Source organism: Bombina bombina, chromosome 1, assembly GCF_027579735.1.
Source record: "Bombina bombina isolate aBomBom1 chromosome 1, aBomBom1.pri, whole genome shotgun sequence".
Taxonomy (NCBI): Eukaryota; Metazoa; Chordata; class Amphibia; order Anura; family Bombinatoridae; genus Bombina; species Bombina bombina.
In genome coordinates this window covers 547,569,867-547,593,261 of record NC_069499.1, presented here as the reverse complement: position 1 = coordinate 547,593,261, position 23,395 = coordinate 547,569,867, and the positions used below count along the sequence as shown (strand labels likewise).

At 36.1% G+C, this 23,395-nt stretch overlaps 1 protein-coding gene across 1 annotated transcript in view; it reads left to right on the top strand.

Annotated features, from left to right (window-relative positions):
• The window catches only part of KIAA2012 (KIAA2012 ortholog), a 306,316-nt gene that overhangs the window by 177,163 nt on the left and 105,758 nt on the right, over positions 1 to 23,395 (top strand). The window contains exons 11-13 of the mRNA XM_053713277.1: positions 1,123 to 1,208; positions 1,741 to 1,818; positions 12,888 to 12,971. Of these exons, the coding sequence (XP_053569252.1) occupies positions 1,123 to 1,208; positions 1,741 to 1,818; positions 12,888 to 12,971 (248 nt within the window). The remainder of the gene's footprint in view (positions 1 to 1,122; positions 1,209 to 1,740; positions 1,819 to 12,887; positions 12,972 to 23,395) is intronic.

The following is a 23,395-nucleotide window of genomic DNA, read 5'->3' as shown; positions in this document are numbered from 1 at the left end:
TTACAGGTAAGTATTTAGCTTTAAATAGGAATAAGTTATTTAATAAGAGTTAATTAATTTCGTTAGATGTAAATTATATTTAAGTTAGGGGGGTGTTAGTGTTAGGGTTAGACTTAGCTTTAGGGGTTAATCCATTTATTATAGTAGCGATGAGCTCCGGTCGTCAGATTAGGGGTTAATAATTGAAGGTAGGTGTCGGCGATGTTAGGGAGGGCAGATTAGGGATTAATACTATTTTTGATAGGGTTAGTGAGGCGGATTAGGGGTTAATAACTTTATTATAGTAGCGCTCAGGTCCGGTCGGCAGATTAGGGGTTAATAAGTGTAGGCAGGTGTCGGCGACGTTGAGGGGGGCAGATTAGGGGTTAATAAATATAATATAGGGGTCGGCGGTTGTTAGGGGCAGCAGATTAGGGGTACATAAGGATAACGTAGGTGGCGGCGCTTTGCGGTCAGAAGATTAGGGGTTAATTATTGTAAGTAGCTGGCGGCGACGTTGTGGGGGGCAGGTTAGGGGTTAATAAATGTAATACAGGGGTCGGCGGGGTTAGGGGCAGCAGATTAGGGGTACATAAGTATAACGTAGGTGGCGGTCGGCAGATTAGGGGTTAAAAAATTTAAATTGAGTGGCGGCGATGTGGGGGGACCTCGGTTTAGGGGTACATAGGTAGTTTATGGGTGTTAGTGTACTTTAGGGTACAGTAGTTAAGAGCTTTATGAACCGGCGTTAGCCCAGAAAGCTCTTAACTCCTGCTATTTTCCGGCGGCTGGAGTTTTGTTGTTAGAGCTCTAACGCTCACTTCAGAAACGACTCTAAATACCGGCGTTAGGAAGATCCCATTGAAAAGATAGGATACGCAATTGACGTAAGGGGATCTGCGGTATGGAAAAGTCGCGGCTGAAAAGTGAGCGTTAGACCCTTTAATCACTGACTCCAAATACCAGCGGGCGGCCAAAACCAGCGTTAGGAGCCTCTAACGCTGGTTTTCACGGCTACCGCCGAACTCTAAATCTAGGCCTAAGTCTTTAAAGTTAAACAGAAGATAGAGTTTTGAGATTAAGCCTTTAATGGGCCTCTGACAAACTGTGATTGTTTTATTGAATGTTATTTTGTCATTTCAGGAATGAACGGTACCAATATACCAACACTGCACATTCCTACAGGTTTACAGGAAGAAGAAGCGACACCTATTTACCATAAAGAGAAGGTATTTAGTATAAAATGCACCTCTTTTAGCAGAAATTTTGGTGTAAAAATCCCAGTTTATATGCTTTGAAATTTGTGATTAATAGTCTTAAAGAGACAAAAAACAAAACGTTTCTTTCATGATTCAGCTGGAGCATGCAATGTTAAACAACTTTCCAATTTTCACATGTATTATCAAATTTGCTTTGTTTACTTGCTATCCTTTGTTGAAAAACATAACTAGGTAGGCTCAGAAGCAGTTATGTGCTGACGGGAGCTAGCTGCTGATTGGTGGCTGCACTTATACGCCAGATGTCATTGGCTCACCTGATAAATTCAGCTAGCTCCCAACAGTGCTTTGCTGCACCTTCAACCAAGGACACCAAGAGAATTAAGTCAATCTGATAATAGAAGTAAATTGGAAAGTTGTTTAAAATTGTTTTCTCTATCTGCATCATCAAAAAAAGGGTTTTATGGTTTTATGTCCCTTTAAATGCCTCTTTATATTATAATAGATTTAAAAGATATAATTCTATCCTTTTACTTTTTTTCAGAAAAAACACCAGAATGTAACACTGCCGAGTTCGAATGAGTATAAATCAATGAGTGAAGATCCTGTAAGAGATAACACTGTATGTCACTTTTTTGTTTTGTTATATTTGTATTGATTTATGACTACATTCAATTACTGTCTTTGGTAACCATCTCAATTGATCAGAATTCCCTAAAACATTACCGGCCAGATTACAATTGGTGTTCTAAATATTTTTTCCGATTGCATGCTAACACCGCTTAAAGTAAACTTTTAACGCTGGCGGGTTAGCATCAGTATTACAAGTTGAAAGTAAAAAGTTAGCGTGCGAGCAAAACCCAATACACGCTAACTTCAGGACTTCGGATAACGCAACCTTGTTAATTTCTTCTTCCCATAGACTTTAATGGAGAGCACTTTAAAAAAACAAACAAACACGTATTGCTTGTGCACTAACCCGACACCGTGTTAGACCTACATCGTTAAAGCTAAGGTAGTTATGAATATTTCACAATCCAATGTTCTTCACGTAGAAGAAAATTTTATTTTTATTTTGATATGTATATTTTATATATATATATATATATATATATATATATATATATATATATATACATATATATATATATATATATATATATATATAAAATGATTTGTTTTGTAAGATATAGATATATATATATATATATAATGATTTGTTTTGTAAGATATATATATATATAGATAATGATTTGTTTTGTAAGATATATATATATATATATATATATATAATGATTTGTTTTGTAAGATATAATATATATATATATATAATGATTTGTTTTGTAAGATATATATATATATATATATATATATATATATATATATAATGATTTGTTTTGTAAGATATATATATATATATATATATATATATATATATATAATGATTTGTTTTGTAAGATATAATATATATATATATATAATGATTTGTTTTGTAAGATATATATATATATATATAATGATTTGTTTTGTAAGATATATATATATATATATAATGATTTGTTTTGTAAGATATATATATATGTATATATAATGATTTGTTTTGTAAGATATATATATGTATATATAATGATTTGTTTTGTAAGATATATATATATGTATATATAATGATTTGTTTTGTAAGATATATATATGTATATATAATGATTTGTTTTGTAAGATATATATATGTATATATAATGATTTGTTTTGTAAGATATATATATGTATATATAATGATTTGTTTTGTAAGATATATATATCTATATATAAAATATATATATATATATATATATATATATATATATATATATATATATATATTCAAAAGTCCACTCTACAGGATTACCCTCCTAAGGACATCTGCCTGGGTGCATAAATGTATTAAATAATCCACAAAGCAAATGTACTCTCAGGTCTTTGGATGAAAAAAGGTTAAAAATTTAATGAAACGTTTTTGGGGACAACCTCCCCTTCTGATGATGCTGATGAAGGGGAGGTTGTCCCCGAAAATGTTTAATTAAATTTTGAACCTTTTTTCATCCAAAGACCTGAGAGTACATTTGCTTTGTGGATTATATATATATATATATAAATAAAAGTAACATTTTCTTCTATGTAAAGAACATTGGAATGTGAAATATTTATAGTAAAAACACAGTAAAATATAATATAAAATATTAAAATTGAATAAATATTAATATTCATGTTTAAAGATATTTATCTGGCAAGGACTCCAAAGTGTATATATAAATGTATATATGTGTTCATATGTGTATATGTATGTATGTGAGTTAAATCTAGAGGGTGAATTTACTCTATGCTTAGATATTATTGAATGCTGCACCCTGGTCCACTGTCTCAGTGCATTCCTTTTGAATTGAGATATATATATATATTTTATTGATATTTATATGGATACTTTTATTTTGATAGTGTATATATGAGTGTAACACTTTATTTTAATGTACTTATGTTGTGCTTGGTGCAACTTTTTTTTTTTCTTTTTTACACTTGGTCTTGTATTTGTGCTTGAGCGCACCCATTTACTTATAATTTGTAATATGCAAGCAAGTTAGCGCCACTGCGATATTGCTTATTGCTACCTGCGCTATCTTTAGAGCACCACTTGTAATCTAGCCTTATATGGGTGCCTTGGATGATCTTTATTTCTTTCCTTTCCTCATAATATAACAGGAAAATCTATTTGAAGGCAAGGAAAACAGATTCAAAACTATATGAAATAGGCATATCTCAGGCTTCTCAAAGGATTTTCACACAACCTTCACAGAACAAAAGCTACACAGCTAAATATGTCAAACATAACAGCCAATTTCTTTAGCATTAACAATGAATACCTAATGACATTTCACTTAACACAACAATAATTAACAATTTCAAATCAGTTTGAATAATTTTACATTTAACAGTTTAATGTCTAAACACTTTTTATTGCATTTGTAAATAAACACATATTGTATTATATATTTAACTTGACAACATTTCAAAATTTAAAGCATGATCGAGGTTTATGCTGAACTTTTTATTCAATCAAAAAATGTTTGCACAGGACCAGTCCACTTGTTAACAAAGAAATTGATGCTGAATATAAAAAGTCAAAATGTGCAGTTTAACACAAGAATATTAAAGGGATGTGAAACACAATTTTTTCCTTTTATGATTCAGAACAGCAATTTTAAGCAAGATTCTAATTTACTCCTATTATCAATTTTTCTTTGTTCTCTTAGTATCTTTATTTGAAAAGCAGGAATTGAAGCTTAGGAGCAGGCCCATTTTTTGTTTCTCACCTGGGTAGCGCTTGCTTATTGGTGTCTAAATGTAGCCACCAATCAACAAACGCTACCCAGGGTGCTGAACAAAGAATGGGCCTGCTCCTAAGCTTACATTCCTGCTTTTCAAATAAAGATACTAAGAGAACAAAGAAAAATTGATAATAGGAGTAAATTAGAAACTTGTTTAAAATTGCTGCTCTACCTGAATCATGAAAGAAAATATTTCAGTTTCCTATCCCTTTAAATAAGAAAGTACAAAAAGTATTTTTTGATCCATTGAATTATTTCTGTAGTATTATCCACATCCATATAAAGGGGGTGTTATAAATGCATACACAAAGCTTGTGGTAAGTGGAATATCAAGTGGGTTAACTGGATTTTATTGGTTTAGATTTTAAAATGCTGTGAAAAGCTAAACAATACAATTTAATTCTGGGGCTATTGTCCCTGATTTAGATAATGAATAGAAAAAATGGAAACATATATTTTGATGGTAAATAAGAACCATGGGTCCTAACAAGTCTGCCCAAATTTTCTAAAGTGTAAACGTATCTAGTTCGGAGAATAGTCTTATGCTTATCCCAGGCATTCATGAACTTCTCCCACAGTGTTTGTCATTAGCAATAAATAAATACAATAATTAAGTGGGTTTGAGTGCAGGCTATTCTTATTAGCAGTAGATTAAAAAAAAGTGTGATAGAGACAGAAAGCATCACAATACCGTGTATCATATTTTCAGTAGTAAAATCATTTGTTTCGTTTGAAAAACAAAACATTGTGCAATGCTTGCAGTGACTGTGCCCCTGACTCGTGCCTTTTCTGACATTTTGACCATTGCTTTAAATTGAAGTACAGAAAGGCTGTGCATGAAAGAGCATAGCCAAGGAGCCAGGCAGGCACCTCTGAGCTGTAAGCTCCCGTATGATCCTGCACCCTGCTGGGAGACCATGCACTATTTATGAATGTGCTTTCTGAATATTTAACACATTGCAAAGGATGCCTGCCATGTAGTCCACAGGTTTCCTATTGTTTAGTTAAGCTGAGAAGTGTGCACTCCCTGACTGAATGGTAGGAAAATGCTGCTTTTAGATACATTAGTGTACAAGTCATCGCTGCTGCTTCAGAAAAAAAAATATTAAAAACATTACAGCTTTTATTTTCTTTAAATAGATGTCCCTGTTTCTTAAAAATAAAAAAGGTTTTGCTCTGATTTTGGGGTGCGCCGCTGTCTCTCATTAAAGCTATGGAAGTTAGCTTTATTAGCCAGTAAAATACAGAGCAGTTGTGCACAAACATTCAGGGCAAGATTACGAGTGGAGTGCAAACGTTTGTGCCTGAGAGATAAGGGGTTTGTTGCGAGGGTTTGCGCTCGTAGGGCTTACCGCTAATATCACGAGTTGAAAGTAAACGCAATCGTGATTTACACTAGAATGAATACCGCAACTTCATAACTTTGGTTAACTGTTTTGCAAAACATCAAAATTGCACAAAACAAAAATACATTACAAAGTACAGTTACAGTCATAATAACACCATCTAATAAAAAATATTGCACACACAAGTTCTAAGGCCTCAAAGATATAAGGTGTAAGAACAAAAAAAGGCAGGCAAAGGGCTTTAACAGTGAGATACATACATACATATCCATGTCTAAAGTTGTATGTATGTGTGTGTGTGTGTATATATATATATATATATATATATGTGTGTGTGAACTTATGTATTTATGTGTATATATGTATTTACAGATGTATATAAACATATAAAAACATAAATACATATGTGCACATACAGTATATAGATATATATAGTACACAAGAGGTTCTGTGTGTGTAGCGCTCGATTCACTCCCAACGTGATTGCTGCAGGGGGTGGAGAAACAAATCCTCCTGTCGGCTCAAAGGAGAGTGGGTGCAAATATGGAAAGTCCTGTTATGCGGCCCCAAATTAAGTCTGCCAACTTAAAAGTAAATGCAAATTGATCCAGTAGAGAGGCGCACCACAGAGACAATCACTCCAAAGTAAAAGTAATTGTTAGTTTATTGCGGCACATCGTTAAAAGCATATAACAGGGCACACAGGCCCAACAGGCTCACAGGTAAAAACACAACACAGGTGTGTCAGATAGTTACGCAGACATGTTTCGTGAGCATGCTCACTTGTTCACTGCATATGGAACCAGTCTGACACACCTTTACTTATACCACAGATTTAAAGACACAGTATAGATTTTAAAGTGGTACAAGGTAACAATGGACTCTAAATAGTATACTTTTATTTCTTAATACTTTATATGAAGAGAGAAATCAATAAATCAAAAATTGTCTTATAGCTATCCTTTAACCATATAAATGGTAAAAGTTAAGACATATAGTGCTTAAGTTGCAATTATTGCATTGCAACAATTTTAAACAATTAGAAGTATATAAACCTTTCATACGTATTGTTCAAGTAGTACTGTCAAGTGTTAAAAAGGTAATATTTGCAACAATATGCAGTTTTATGACTATAAAGCACTATATATGCCATTAAGACTATATTGACTTTGTTTCACTTAAAATAGTACATATGGAGAAAACAACCTTATTTTTAATTTTTAAAGCTTTAAGAATGAGAAACAGATAAAGAAAATAGGTATACATATATCCTATAAGTATGTGGGGAGGGCAAGTTTTTTGACAATATGTGATCACATGCAAAGAAGAAATGCAATTATTTAAGTAAACAAATCTAGGTCCCTTCTCATGTTTAGACCTTGGGGGTTACTTGTCTTTAGAAGATCCAGTAGACTTCTCGTTTGTTTAATTTGTCTTCCCTGTTGCCCCCTCTTCTCCAGTGGGGTACATGATCAATCCCTTGTAAAGTTAAGCAGACCGTAAGTGTTCTAAGAACCTGTCTTTGATGGGACGCTTCGTTTTACCTACATACTGACAATTGCAAATTCTGCATGTCAGGAGATAGACCACGTGAGTGGTCTTGCAATTAATGAAAACATTTATCTTGTGTTCATTCTGTGTTGTACTGGAGTGAAACGTGTCACCCTCTTGTACATGTTCAGAAGTTGTGCAGTCTTTTCTTCTGCATTTATAGAAACCTTTCTTTCCTTTTAACCAATTGGTATTGTTTTTATTCATCATATCAGAAGGTGATAGATGATTGGCTAGGGTTTTGCCTCTCTTGGGTATGAAATTAATTCCTTGCTGTACTATTTCTTTCAGAATAGGATCTGTGTACAAAATGTGAACACTTTCCCTTATTATATCACAGATTTTGTAGTAGTCTGTACTATAGGTAGTTATGAATTTTGGTGTAGTAGTCAAAGATTGCTTGTTTTCTTTCTCTCTATACTTGAGGAAATTTTCCCTGGGTATATCCTTTATACTTTCTTTGGCGGCATCTAGTATGTTATCAGTGTAGCCTCTCTGCTTTAATCTGTTAGTGATTATTGAGCTGTTTTCCTCATATTGTTCTTCATTTGTACAGTTTCTTTTTGCCCTAATGTACTCTCCCTTTGGGATGCCCCTGAGTACATGTGTGGGATGGCAAGATTTAAATGACAAAAGAGTATTGCCTGCAGTAGGCTTTCTGTAAAGGCTAGTTTCTATTTTATTCTCAATCACATTGGCAGAGATCTTTAAGTCTAGAAAGTTGATAGTTTCTGCATTATTCTCTCCTACAAATCTAATTCCATCAGCATTATGATTCATAAATTCACAAAAGGAAACTGCTTCCGATTCACTTCCTTCAAATACAAAAAACAGGTCATCAATGTACCTATAGAAATGCTTTATCTTATTTCTGAAAGGATTTCTTTCTCCAAAGACGTGGAACAGCTCCCACCACCCCATAAAGAGGTTGGCATAGGATGGGGCAAACTTTGCCCCCATAGCTGTTCCACGTCTCTGGAGAAAGAACTCAGTGCCAAACATAAAAAAATTATGCGTTAGGAGATACTCTATAGCTCTTAAAATAAAACTCTTAGTAGCCGAGTCATAATCACTGTATGTATCAAGGAAAAATTCTATGGCAGTCATACCTTTATTGTTTTGTATACAGGTGTATAGAGAGGTGACATCCACCACTAAAAATCTGAAACTAGGTTCCCATCTCACTTTGTCCAGTTTAGTTAGAATAGCAGTTGTATCTTGTATATAGGTTAAGAGTCCTCTAACCAGAGGTTGTAAAAAAGTGTCAATCAGATCACTCAAAGGTTCATTTAGGGAACCAATCCCTGCAATAATGGGACGTCCTAGTGGGCACACAGGATCTTTGTGTATTTTTGGGAAATAATGGAAGATAGGGGCAACCGGATGAGAGGGTACGAGTGCATCTTTAGTGGAAGCACTAATTATATTATTATGTTTAGCAAACAGAATACCCACTAATTCATTTTTGTATAACTTCGTGGGATTAGTCTGAAGTTTGCTATATACCTCTTTATCATCCAGTTGCCTCTTAGCCTCCATTATGTAATCTGTTTTGTTGAGAATAACTACATTTCCTCCTTTGTCTGAGGGTCTAATGAGGATTGAATCATTTTCAGATAAACGTTTCAATGCTTGTTTTTCATTAGCTGTTAGATTAGACATATTTTTACTTTTCTTTGAGTTTTTTTCACTGAGCACAGTCAGTTTTTCCTCTATTGTTTTCTGAAAAATGTCCAACGTTTTTGGACGGGCATGTACAGGGTAAAAGGAGCTTTTCTTCTTTACATGATCACACCTCACAACTGATTCTTTAGAAATATCATTATTGTATGTATCACCCTCCCCAATCAATTCATTCAAGTCATTTATGGTACACATTTCAGAAAAAGAAAAAAGATTATCAGAAATTTCATGTTCTGTTGCTCTTTTGGTCTCAGTTTTGTTTGACTCCTGCTCACTCATCCCATAAAAGTGTTTCTGTAGAGTGAGTTTACGTACATACCGGTTCACATCTAACACAGTTTCAAATAAGTTGAAGTGTGCGGAGGGAACAAAATTGAGACCTTTAGATAAGAGAGAGATTTGAGTTTTACTTAAAGAAACAGTAGATAAATTTATGACATTTAAATTCAGGTCTGTTGTTTCTGTCCCTGTGATCTTGTCACATATTTCTTGTTGAAGGACTTGCCCCTGTATCCCTGGTTGCCCTGACCGGTCATTTTGGGCTTTATTTTTGTTTTTCTTGTTGTTACTTTTGCCTCTTCTACCTCTATGGGTTTTTTTCTTGCTGTTCCTGCAATTGTACCTTCCCCGTTTTTTGACTTCTCACTGGTACCTTCTTCTGGCTCTAGTTCTTGTAGTGAATGAAATGTTTCTGTAGCACACTCTTCTGTGTTTTCATTATCTGATGAGTCTACCTCATATTCAGTGTCTGAGAATGTGACTGATTTTTGTTTGCCAGATCCTTTCTTGTTAAAGTTCTTTTTACTTGATTTATGTGACCTGAATTTATTTCTTGAATATTCCTCATAGGACCATTTGTATACTTGGTTTAATTCATAGTCCTTTCTATCTCTTGACATTTTATTTGATTTAAAGTGCCAAAGCTCCTGTCTGAAATTAATCATGGACTGTTCAAATTTTTTATCATAATCTTTAAATTCTTTATCTTTTTGAAATTCTCGCAGTTGTATTTGCACTTCTTTTATCTCTTGCAACAAATCCTTCCTCTGCTTTCTTTTGAAATCTATCAATAGGTCAATTAGTGCAAAGGAGCATGTGTCTAAAATGTTATTCCATTTTTTAATGAACTCAATATCATATGTAATGAATGATGGGAACTTTTTGACTCTCAATCCCCTTGGAATACGCTTATCATTCTTATAGATCAAAAAGGATTTAATGTCCAGATCTAACTTTATATCTTTTTTGCGTAGAGAGTCAATTTCAAAGAATAGAGTGTCAATATTGTGTGCAACCTCCTCATATGCATCATTGGACTCCTCATTAAAGTCCCTTAGTACATAACATTCTGTTTCTTCATTATCCATTATAGCAAGGTTGTAAGATAATATAAAGTGAAACTGTATACAATGTAAAAGTAAAAGTCCAATACCTGTGAGCCTAATATTTAAAATAGCGTAAGTGCCTTTAATGCAATTTTAGCAAGTAGCAACCCACCTCGTCTTCAGCCAAATTTCCAAAATGCAGAGAGTGTAATTCCCGGATTGGAACGGATGTCAGCGTGCAGGTCTATCTATCAGCCTGTATATTCATCAAATACGATATTGCTAGAGAAAAACAGCCTATACAAAATGGTATGCTGTAAACTCTTACCCGCCTTCAGTTCTGCAGGTATTCCTCTGAATCCTTCCTCCGGACGGCTGCTGTCACACAGTTAAGCAGAGATCAGTCAAAGTACACAAGAGGTTCTGTGTGTGTAGCGCTCGATTCACTCCCAACGTGATTGCTGCAGGGGGTGGAGAAACAAATCCTCCTGTCGGCTCAAAGGAGAGTGGGTGCAAATATGGAAAGTCCTGTTATGCGGCCCCAAATTAAGTCTGCCAACTTAAAAGTAAATGCAAATTGATCCAGTAGAGAGGCGCACCACAGAGACAATCACTCCAAAGTAAAAGTAACTGTTAGTTTATTGCGGCACATCGTTAAAAGCATATAACAGGGCACACAGGCCCAACAGGCTCACAGGTAAAAACACAACACAGGTGTGTCAGATAGTTACGCAGACATGTTTCGTGAGCATGCTCACTTGTTCACTGCATATGGAACCAGTCTGACACACCTTTACTTATACCACAGATTTAAAGACACAGTATAGATTTTAAAGTGGTACAAGTTAACAATGGACTCTAAATAGTATACTTTTATTTCTTAATACTTTATATGAAGAGAGAAATTAATAAAAAATAAAAACTTTCCCTCCCCACATACTTATAGGATATATGTATACCTATTTTCTTTATCTGTTTCTCATTCTTAAAGCTTTAAAAATTAAAAATAAGGTTGTTTTCTCCATATGTACTATTTTAAGTGAAACAAAGTCAATATAGTCTTAATGGCATATATAGTGCTTTATAGTCATAAAACTGCATATTGTTGCAAATATTACCTTTTTAACACTTGACAGTACTACTTGAACAATACGTATGAAAGGTTTATATACTTCTAATTGTTTAAAATTGTTGCAATGCAATAATTGCAACTTAAGCACTATATGTCTTAACTTTTACCATTTATATGGTTAAAGGATAGCTATAAGACAATTTTTGATTTATTGATTTCTCTCTTCATATAAAGTATTAAGAAATAAAAGTATGCTATTTAGAGTCCATTGTTAACTTGTACCACTTTAAAATCTATACTGTGTCTTTAAATCTGTGGTATAAGTAAAGGTGTGTCAGACTGGTTCCATATGCAGTGAACAAGTGAGCATGCTCACGAAACATGTCTGCGTAACTATCTGACACACCTGTGTTGTGTTTTTACCTGTGAGCCTGTTGGGCCTGTGTGCCCTGTTATATGCTTTTAACGATGTGCCGCAATAAACTAACAGTTACTTTTACTTTGGAGTGATTGTCTCTGTGGTGCGCCTCTCTACTGGATCAATATAGATATAGATATATATATATATATATATATACAGTATATATATATATATATATATGTGCATTGAAGCCATTTGCCGTTAAGTAGATGAAAAGATGTTAAAGCATATTTATGCAATATTCACTTTTATAAAGGTTTTAACTATGTATTTTCTGTAAATATTTCACATTCCAATGTTCTGCACGTTGCAGAATATGTTCTAAGTATTTATAAATAGAAGGTTTTTTTTTTACAGTTTACTTTCAACTTGTAATATGAGTGCAACCTGACAAGTGCAAAAATCTTACTTCCAGCACAATTGTGTGTTCATTTGCGCTTCACTCGTAATCTGGCCCTAAATGTTACAAAAAAACAGTTACAGATTTTAGAAGAAGAGTTTTAGTTCTAAAATGCAAAAATGCTTCTGTTATAATTTGAAAAGCCCTGTTGTGCATTTGAGATAATTCCCTTGTGTTACAGTCACTGTGATGTTCCTTACCATGGTGTTCTCTCTACCCCCCGTGTTACTGTCACTGGTTTAAATAGTGCACATCTATTATTTATGTCTATTTCCCCATTGTCTGATTCTCCACTTATTGTTTTATTTTAAAGTTCCGAATAAATATTTTTCTTTGCTATTAATATTGACCCATTGAAGTGATGGATTGAGTCCCAAATAACTTTGGTTTATAAATGACAAAAGCTTGATGTGACTGTATTTATGTTTATATTTGTTTGACATCAGTAGACGCTGTTGTGCAATAATGTACACTGCTAAAGCATGATGGGTAATGCAGCTAAAACTATTTAACAAACAAACATGTTTTCTGAAGGAAGCAGAGCAGATGCCCATAGAGACAAGAGACGAGAGGATTGAGGTGCCAGTGACTGCAGATGAAGTAGAAGATGAATTACAGGTATGTCTGAATATTGTCTACTTAGGCTCCTAAGTACAGGTATTTGCACACTTGTATAGTGAAGACATTGGAAAATCTACCTCTTCTTAATGATTTTTATTATTTTATTTCATAATATGTTTTATTCTTACAGTTTGAGTTGATGACATTTTTGATGTAAGTAAGTAGTCTTGGTGTGTGTGTGTATATACTGTGTGTGTGTATATATATATATATGGTGTACTACTACCAATTACACCTAGAAATAGTATAAATACAAATATTAGAATCCGCACTTAATATGAATAAATAATGAATGCATAAATGTGCAAAGCAAGAAAATATCTTTTAATGTAAAAGGAAAAACAGATAATAGCATAATAGTACTGCATACACAAAATCAAAATGCCGCAAACATCCATACAAACATACATACAAACTGGGCGTCCCCAGTTATCAAGCAAAAATGGAGTGGAGGAGGTCAGATGGAGAGCAAAAAAGCAGCCCCAGGTTATATATGCAAAACCATGGGTATATCTGTGCAGGATACAAACACTATAAAATTGAAGCAGTTCATGCAAATGGCAAAAAAGCAATAGTTAGGTAGCTGGCAATTGCACAGGTAAAAGATGTAGCAAAGAATAACAGATGTATAATGATTGGAGCAGTTCATGCACTTCAAAAAGTTCATACATCAAACAGATGGTAAACGTTGTCAGGATAACACGTAATCTCAAGTTGAAGGGCGGAGCCCGAAACGCGCGTTGCCTGACTGGTGGATGTGACGTCAGACGCCAAGGGAGTTGGATACTCACATGCTGCTTTGGGTCGCTGACACTTCTATATATGCGGAGCACAGCTAGAATCACCACTGTTACTTGTGACTTCACCACGGACGCTTTCTACTACATACCTGACACGGTTTGGGTGAGATCGCTCTGTGAGCGTTGTATTTGCACAGTTCTTTATCCTCACGGCGGACTTTTGTCCTTGAGTGCCGGAGTGGCATAAAATACACCATCAAAGTTGATACATATATGGAAACAAGGTTTATACATAAATGGAAACACTTTGTTACATCTTGGTGATACTTGAGATTACGTGTTATCCTGACAACGTGTACCATCTGTTTGATGTATGAACTTTTTGAAGTGCATGAACTGCTCCAATCATTATACATCTGTGATTTTTTGCTACATCTTTTACCTCTGCAATTGACAGCTACCTAACTATTGCTTTTTTGCCATTTGCATGAACTGCTTATATTGCATGAACTGCTTCAATTTTATAGTGTTTGTATCCTGCACAGATATACCCATGGTTTTGCATATATAACCTGGGGCTGCTTTTTTGCTCTCCATCTGACCTCCTCCACTCCATTTTTGCTTGATAACTGGGGACGCCCAGTTTGTATGTATGTTTGTATGGATGTTTGCGGCATTTTGATTTTGTGTATGCAGTACTATTATGCTATTATCTGTTTTTCCTTGTACATTAAAAGATATTTTCTTTGCACATTTATGCATTCATTATTTATTCATATTAAGTGCGGAGTCTAATATTTGTATTTATATATATATATATATATATATGTATATATATATATATATATATATATATATATATTTTGTGTGTGTATGTACTGTGTATATATATATATATATATATATATTATGTACAGGGAGTGCAGAATTATTAGGCAAGTTGTATTTTTGAGGATTCATTTTATTATTGAACAACAACCATGTTCTCAATGAACCCAAAAAACTCATTAATATCAAAGCTGAATAGTTTTGGAAGTAGTTTTTAGTTTGTTTTTAGTTATAGCTATTTTAGGGGGATATCTGTGTGTACAGGTGACTATTACTGTGCATAATTATTAGGCAACTTAACAAAAAACAAATATATACCCATTTCAATTATTTATTTTTACCAGTGAAACCAATATAACATCTCAACATTCACAAATATACATTTCTGACATTCAAAAACAAAACAAAAACAAATCAGTGACCAATATAGCCACCTTTCTTTGCAAGGACACTCAAAAGCCTGCCATCCATGGATTCTGTCAGTGTTTTGATCTGTTCACAATCAACATTGCGTGCAGCAGCAACCACAGCCTCCCAGACACTGTTCAGAGAGGTGTACTGTTTTCCCTCCTTGTAAATCTCACATTTGATGATGGACCACAGGTTCTCAATGGGGTTCAGATCAGGTGAACAAGGAGGCCATGTCATTAGATTTTCTTCTTTTATACCCTTTCTTGCCAGCCACGCTGTGGAGTACTTGGACGCGTGTGATGGAGCATTGTCCTGCATGAAAATCATGTTTTTCTTGAAGGATGCAGACTTCTTCCTGTACCACTGCTTGAAGAAGGTGTCTTCCAGAAACTGGCAGTAGGACTGGGAGTTGAGCTTGACTCCATCCTCAACCCGAAAAGGCCCCTCAAGCTCATCTTTGATGATACCAGCCCAAACCAGTACTCCACCTCCACCTTGCTGGCGTCTGAGTCGGACTGGAGCTCTCTGCCCTTTACCAATCCAGCCACGGCCCATCCATCTGGCCCATCAAGACTCACTCTCATTTCATCAGTCCATAAAACCTTAGAAAAATCAGTCTTGAGATATATCTTGGCCCAGTCTTGACGTTTCAGCTTGTGTGTCTTGTTCAGTGGTGGTCGTCTTTCAGCCTTTCTTACCTTGGCCATGTCTCTGAGTATTGCACACCTTGTGCTTTTGGGCACTCCAGTGATGTTGCAGCTCTGAAATATGGCCAAACTGGTGGCAAGTGGCATCTTGGCAGCTGCACGCTTGACTTTTCTCAGTTCATGGGCAGTTATTTTGCGCCTTGGTTTTTCCACACGCTTCTTGCGACCCTGTTGACTATTTTGAATGAAACGCTTGATTGTTCGATGATCACGCTTCAGAAGCTTTGCAATTTTAAGAGTGCTGCATCCCTCTGCAAGATATCTCACTATTTTTGACTTTTCTGAGCCTGTCAAGTCCTTCTTTTGACCCATTTTGCCAAAGGAAAGGAAGTTGCCTAATAATTATGCACACCTGATATAGGGTGTTGATGTCATTAGACCACACCCCTTCTCATTACAGAGATGCACATCACCTAATATGCTTAATTGGTAGCAGGCTTTCGAACCTATACAGCTTGGAGTAAGACAACATGCATAAAGAGGATGATGTGGTCAAAATACTCATTTGCCTAATAATTCTGCACTCCCTGTATGTATGTGTGTATATGTATATATATATATATATATATATATATATATATATAAAATCTGTGTGTATGTATGTATGTATGTATGTATATATATATATATATATATATATATATATATATAGTGTGTGTGTGTATGTATATATATATATATATATATATATATTCTTTTTTTCTTTATTGTGTGTGTGTATATGTATGTGTGTATATACAGTATATAAATATATATATATATATATATACATACATATACATACGTGTGGGTGTGCTTTTTACCTTACATGGGCCTAGATTTAGAGTTGGGCGGTAGCCGTGAAAACCAGCGTTAGAGGCTCCTAACGCTGGTTTTGGGCTACCGCCGGTATTTAGAGTCAGTCAGGAAAGGGTCTAACGCTCACTTTCCAGCCGCAACTTTTCCATACCGCAGATCCCCTTACGTCAATTGCGTATCCTATCTTTTCAATAGGATATTTCTAACGCCGGTATTTAGAGTCGTGGCTGAAGTGAGCGTTAGAAATCTAACGACAAAACTCCAGCCGCAGAAAAAAGTGAGTAGTTAAGAGCTTTCTGGGCTAACGCCGGTTTATAAAGCTCTTAACTACTGTGCTCTAAAGTACACTAACACCCATAAACTACCTATGTACCCCTAAACCGAGGTCCCCCCACATCGCCGCCACTATATTTAAATTTTTTAACCCCTAATCTTCCGCTCCGTACACTGCCGCCAACTACGTTATCCCTATGTACCCCTAATCTGCTGCCCCTAACACCGCCGACCCCTATATTATATTTATTAACCCCTAATCTGCCCCCCTCAACGTCGCCTCCACCTGCCTACACTTATTAACCCCTAATCTGCCGAGCGGACCGCACCGCTACTATAATAAAGTTATTAACCCCTAATCCGCCTCACTCCCGCCTCAATAACCCTATAATAAATAGTATTAACCCCTAATCTGCCCTCCCTAACATCGCCGACACCTAACTTCAATTATTAACCCCTAATCTGCCGACCAAATCTCGCCGCTACTGTAATAAATGGATTAACCCCTAAAGCTAAATCTAACCCTAACACTAACACCCCCCTAAGTTAAATATAATTTAAATCTAACTAAATAAATTAACTCTTATTAAATACATTATTCCTATTTAAAGCTAAATACTTACCTGTAAAATAAACCCTAATATAGCTACAATATAAATTATAATTATATTATAGCTATTTTAGGATTTATATTTATTTTACAGGTAACTTTGTATTTATTTTAACCAGGTACAATAGCTATTAAATAGTTAAGAACTATTTAATAGCTAAAATAGTTAAAATTATTACAAAATTACCTGTAAAATAAATCCTAACCTAAGTTACAATTAAACCTAACACTACACTATCAATAAATAAATTAAATAAAATACCTCCTATTACCTACAATTAAACCTAACACTACACTATCAATACATTAATTAAATAAAATACCTACAAATAACTACAATTAAATAAACTAACTAAAGTACAAAAAATAAAAAAGAACTAAGTTACAAAAAATAAAAAAATATTTACAAACATTAGAAAAATATTACAACAATTTTAAACTAATTACACCTACTCTAAGCCCCCTAATAAAATAACAAAGACCCCCAAAATAAAAAAATTCCCTACCCTATTCTAAATTAAAAAAGTTCAAAGCTCTTTTACCTTACCAGCCCTTAAAAGGGCCTTTTGTGGGGCATGCCCCAAAGAATTCAGCTCTTTTGCCTGTAAAAAAAAAACATACAATACCCCCCCCAACATTACAACCCACCACCCACATACCCCTAATCTAACCCAACCCCCCCTTAAATAAACCTAACACTAAGCCCCTGAAGATCTTCCTACCTTATCTTCACCTCGCCGGGTATCACCGATCGGTCCTGGCTCCGAAATCTTCATCCAACCCAAGCGGGGGCTGGCGATCCATAATCCTGCGGCTGAAGAGGTCCAGAAGAGGCTCCAAAGTCTTCATCCTATCCGGGAAGAAGAGGCGATCCAGACCGGCAACCATCTTGATCCAAGTGGCATCTTCTATCTTCATCCGATGAGGAACGGCTCCATCGTGAAGACCTCCAGCGCGGATCAATCTTCTTCCTCCGATGTCCAACTGAAGAATGACGGTTCCTTTAAGGGACGTCATCCAAGATGGCGTCCCTCGAATTCCGATTGGCTGATAGGATTCTATCAGCCAATCGGAATTAAGGTAGGAAAATTCTGATTGGCTGATGGAATCAGCCAATCAGAATCAAGTTCAATCCGATTGGCTGATCCGATCAGCCAATCAGATTGAGCTTGCATTCTATTGGCTGATCGGAACAGCCAATAGAATGCGAGCTCAATCTGATTGGCTGATCGGATCAGCCAATCGGATTGAACTTGATTCTGATTGGCTGATTCCATCAGCCAATCAGAATTTTCCTACCTTAATTCCGATTGGCTGATAGAATCCTATCAGCCAATCGGAATTCGAGGGACGCCATCTTGGATGACGTCCCTTAAAGCAACCGTCATTCTTCAGTTGGACGTCGGAAGAAGATTGATCCGCGCTGGAGGTCTTCACGATGGAGCCGTTCCTCATCGGATGAAGATAGAAGATGCCGCTTGGATCAAGATGGTTGCCGGTCTGGATCGCCTCTTCTTCCCGGATAGGATGAAGACTTTGGAGCCTCTTCTAGACCTCTTCAGCTGCAGGATTATGGATCGCCAGCCCCCGCTTGGGTTGGATGAAGATTTCGGAGCCAGGACCGATCGGTGATACCCGGCGAGGTGAAGATAAGGTAGGAAGATCTTCAGGGGCTTAGTGTTAGGTTTATTTAAGGGGGGTTTGGGTAAGATTAGGGGTATGTGGGTGGTGGGTTGTAATGTTGGGGGGGGGTATTGTATGTGTTTTTTTTACAGACAAAAGAGCTGAATTCTTTGGGGCATGCCCCACAAAAGGTCCTTTTAAGGGCTGGTAAGGTAAAAGAGCTTTGAACTTTTTTAATTTAGAATAGGGTAGGGCATTTTTTTTTATTTTGGGGGTCTTTGTTATTTTATTAGGGGGCTTAGAGTAGGTGTAATTAGTTTAAAATTGTTGTAATATTTTTCTGATGTTTGTAAATATTTTTTATTTTTTGAAACTTAGTTCTTTTTTATTTTTTTGTACTTTAGTTAGTTTATTTCATTGTATTTATTTGTAGATATTGTATTTAATTAATTTATTGATAGTGTAGTGTTAGGTTTAATTGTAGGTAATTGTAGGTATTTTATTTAATTAATTTATTGATAGTGTAGTGTTAGGTTTAATTGTAACTTAGGTTAGGATTTATTTTACAGGTAATTTTGTAATTATTTTAACTATTTTAGCTATTAAATAGTTCTTAACTATTTAATAGCTATTGTACCTGGTTAAAATAAATACAAAGTTACCTGTAAAATAAATATAAATCCTAAAATAGCTATAATATAATTATAATTTATATTGTAGCTATATTAGGGTTTATTTTACAGGTAAGTATTTAGCTTTAAATAGGAATAATTTATTTAATAAGAGTTAATTTATTTCGTTAGATTTAAATTATATTTCTCCAACATTGGTGTGTCCGGTCCACGGCGTCATCCTTACTTGTGGGATATTCTCTTCCCCAACAGGAAATGGAAAAGAGTCCCAGCAAAGCTGGCCACATGATCCCTCCTAGGCTCCGCCCACCCCAGTCATTCTCTTTGCCGTTGCACAGGCAACATCTCCACGGAGATGGTTAAGAGTTTTTTGGTGTTTAAATGTAGTTTTTATTCTTCTATCAAGTGTTTGTTATTTTAAAATAGTGCTGGTATGTACTATTTACTCTGAAACAGAAAAGGATGAAGATTTCTGTTTGTAAGAGGAAGATGATTTTAGCAGACAGTAACTAAAATCGATTGCTGTTTCCACATAGGACTGTTGAGATGAAGTAACTTCAGTTGGGGGAAACAGTTAGCAGACTTTTTCTGCTTAAGGTATGACTAGCCATATTTCTAACAAGACTGTGTAATGCTGGAAGGCTGTCATTTCCCCTCATGGGGACCGGTAAGCCATTTTCTTAGTCAAACAAACAGAATAAAGGGCTTAATATGGGCTAAAAAACTGGTAGACATTTTTATGGGCTAAATCGATTGCTTTATTTGGGCATATTATTCAGATTTAGGCTAACAATTGGCATTTATAATCTTGGGGAACGCTTATAAAACGGCAGGCACTGTGTTGGTCACCTTTTTCAGTCAGGGGGCCTTTCTAGTTATAGACTGAGCCTCATTTTCGCGCCATTAATGCACAGTTGTTTTTTTGAGAGCAGGGCATGCAGATGCATGTGTGAGGATCTAAAAATCTCTGAAAAAGCTTCTAGAAGGCGTCATTTGGTATCGTATTCCCCTCAGGGCTTGGTTGGGTCTTAAAAAGACTATAGCTGGGACTGTATAGGGGTTAAATTTAAAAACGGCTCCGGTTCCGTTATTTTAAGGGTTAAAGCTCTGAAATTTGGTGTGCAATACTTTTAAGGCTTTAAGACACTGTGGTGAAATTTTGGTAATTTTTGAACGATTCCTTCATACTTTTTCACATATTCAGTAATAAAGTGTTTTCTGTTTGAATTTTAAAGTGACAGTAACGGTTTTATTTTAAAACGTTTTTTGTGCTTTGTTGACAAGTTTAAGCCTGTTTAACATGTCTGTACCTTCAGATAAGCTATGTTCTATATGTATGAAAGCCAATGTGTCTCCCCATTTAAATTTATGTGATAATTGTGCCATAGCGTCCAAACAAAGTAAGGACAGTACTGCCACAGATAATGATATTGCCCAAGATGATTCCTCAAATGAGGGGAGTAAACATGATACTACATCATCTCCTACTGTGTCTACACCAGTTTTGCCCATGCAGGAGGCCCCTAGTACATCTAGTGCGCCAATACTTATTACCATGCAACAATTAACGGCTGTAATGGATAACTCCATAGCAAATCTTTTATCCAAAATGCCTACTTATCAGAGAAAGCGTGATTGCTCTGTTTTAAACACTGAAGAGCAAGAGGGCGCTGATGATAATTGTTCTGTCATACCCTCACACCAATCTGAAGGGGCCATGAGGGAGGTTTTGTCTGATGGAGAAATTTCAGATTCAGGAAAAATTTCTCATCAAGCTGAACCTGATGTTGTGACATTTAAATTTAAATTAGAACATCTCCGCACACTGCTTAAGGAGGTGTTATCTACTCTGGATGATTGTGACAATTTGGTCATTCCAGAGAAATTATGCAAGATGGACAGGTTCCTAGAGGTTCTTGTTTCCCCCTGACGCTTTTCCTATACCCAAGCGGGTGGCGGACATAGTAAATAAGGAGTGGGAAAAGCCCGGCATACCTTTTGTTCCCCCCCCTATATTTAAGAAATTATTTCCTATGGTCGACCCCAGAAAGGACTTATGGCAGACAGTCCCTAAGGTCGAGGGGGCAGTTTCTACTCTAAACAAACGCACTACTATTCCTATCGAAGATAGTTGTGCTTTCAAAGATCCTATGGATAAAAAATTGGAAGGTTTGCTTAAAAAGATTTTTGTACAGCAAGGCTACCTTCTACAACCAATTTCATGCATTGTTCCTGTCACTACGGCAGCGTGGTTCTGGTTCGAGGAACTAGAAAAGTCGCTCAGTAGAGAAACTCCATATGAGGAGGTTATGGACAGAGTTCACGCACTTAAATTGGCTAACTCTTTTATTTTAGATGCCGCTTTGCAATTAGCCAGATTAGCGGCGAAAAATTCAGGGTTTGCTATCGTGGCGCGCAGAGCGCTTTGGCTAAAGTCTTGGTCAGCGGATGTGTCATCCAAGACAAAATTGCTTAACATCCCTTTCAAAGGTAAAACTTTATTTGGACCAGAATTGAAAGAGATTATTTCAGACATCACTGGGGGAAAGGGCCACGCCCTTCCACAGGATAGGTCTTTTAAGGCTAAAAATAAGCCTAATTTTCGTCCCTTTCGCAGAAATGGACCAGCCTCTAATTCTGCATCCTCTAAGCAAGAGGGTAATGCCTCACAACCCAAACCAGCCTGGAAACCAATGCAAGGCTGGAACAAGGGTAAGCAGGCCAAGAAGCCTGCCACTGCTAACAAAACAGCATGAAGGAGTAGCCTCCGATCCGGGACCGGATCTGGTGGGGGGCAGACTCTCTCTCTTTGCTCAGGCTTGGGCAAGAGATGTTCAGGATCCTTGGGCGCTAGAAATAGTTTCTCAAGGTTATCTCCTGGAATTCAAGGAACTACCCCCAAGGGGAAGGTTCCACAAGTCTCACTTATCCTCAAACCAAATAAAGAGACAGGCATTCTTACATTGTGTAGAAGACCTGTTAAAGATGGGAGTGATACACCCAGTTCCAATAAAGGAACAAGGAATGGGATTTTATTCCAATCTGTTCATAGTTCCCAAAAAAGAGGGAACGTTCAGACCAATTTTGGATTTGAAGATCCTAAACAAATTTCTCAGGGTACCATCGTTCAAAATGGAAACTATTCGAACGATTCTACCCACCATCCAGGAAAGTCAATTTATGACTACCGTGGATCTAAAGGATGCGTACCTACATATTCCTATCCACAAAGAACATCATCAGTTCCTAAGGTTCGCTTTTCTGGACAAACATTACCAGTTTGTGGCCCTCCCATTCGGATTAGCCACTGCTCCAAGGATTTTCACAAAGGTGCTAGGGTCCCTTCTAGCGGTTCTAAGACCAAGGGGCATTGCAGTAGTACCTTACTTGGACGACATTCTAATACAAGCGTCGTCCCTGTCAAAAGCAAAGGCTCATACGGACATCGTTCTAGCCTTTCTCAGATCTCACGGATGGAAGGTGAACAAAGAAAAAAGTTCTCTGTCCCCGTCAACAAGAGTTCCCTTCTTGGGAACAATAATAGATTCCTTAGAAATGAGGATTTTTCTGACAGAGGTCAGAAAATCAAAACTTCTAAGCTCTTGTCAAGTGCTTCATTCTGTTCCTCGTCCTTCCATAGCGCAGTGCATGGAAGTAGTAGGATTGATGGTTGCAACAATGGACATAGTTCCTTTTGCACGAATTCATCTAAGACCATTACAACTGTGCATGCTCAAACAGTGGAATGGGGATTATACAGACTTGTCTCCAATGATTCAAGTAGATCAAAAGACCAGAG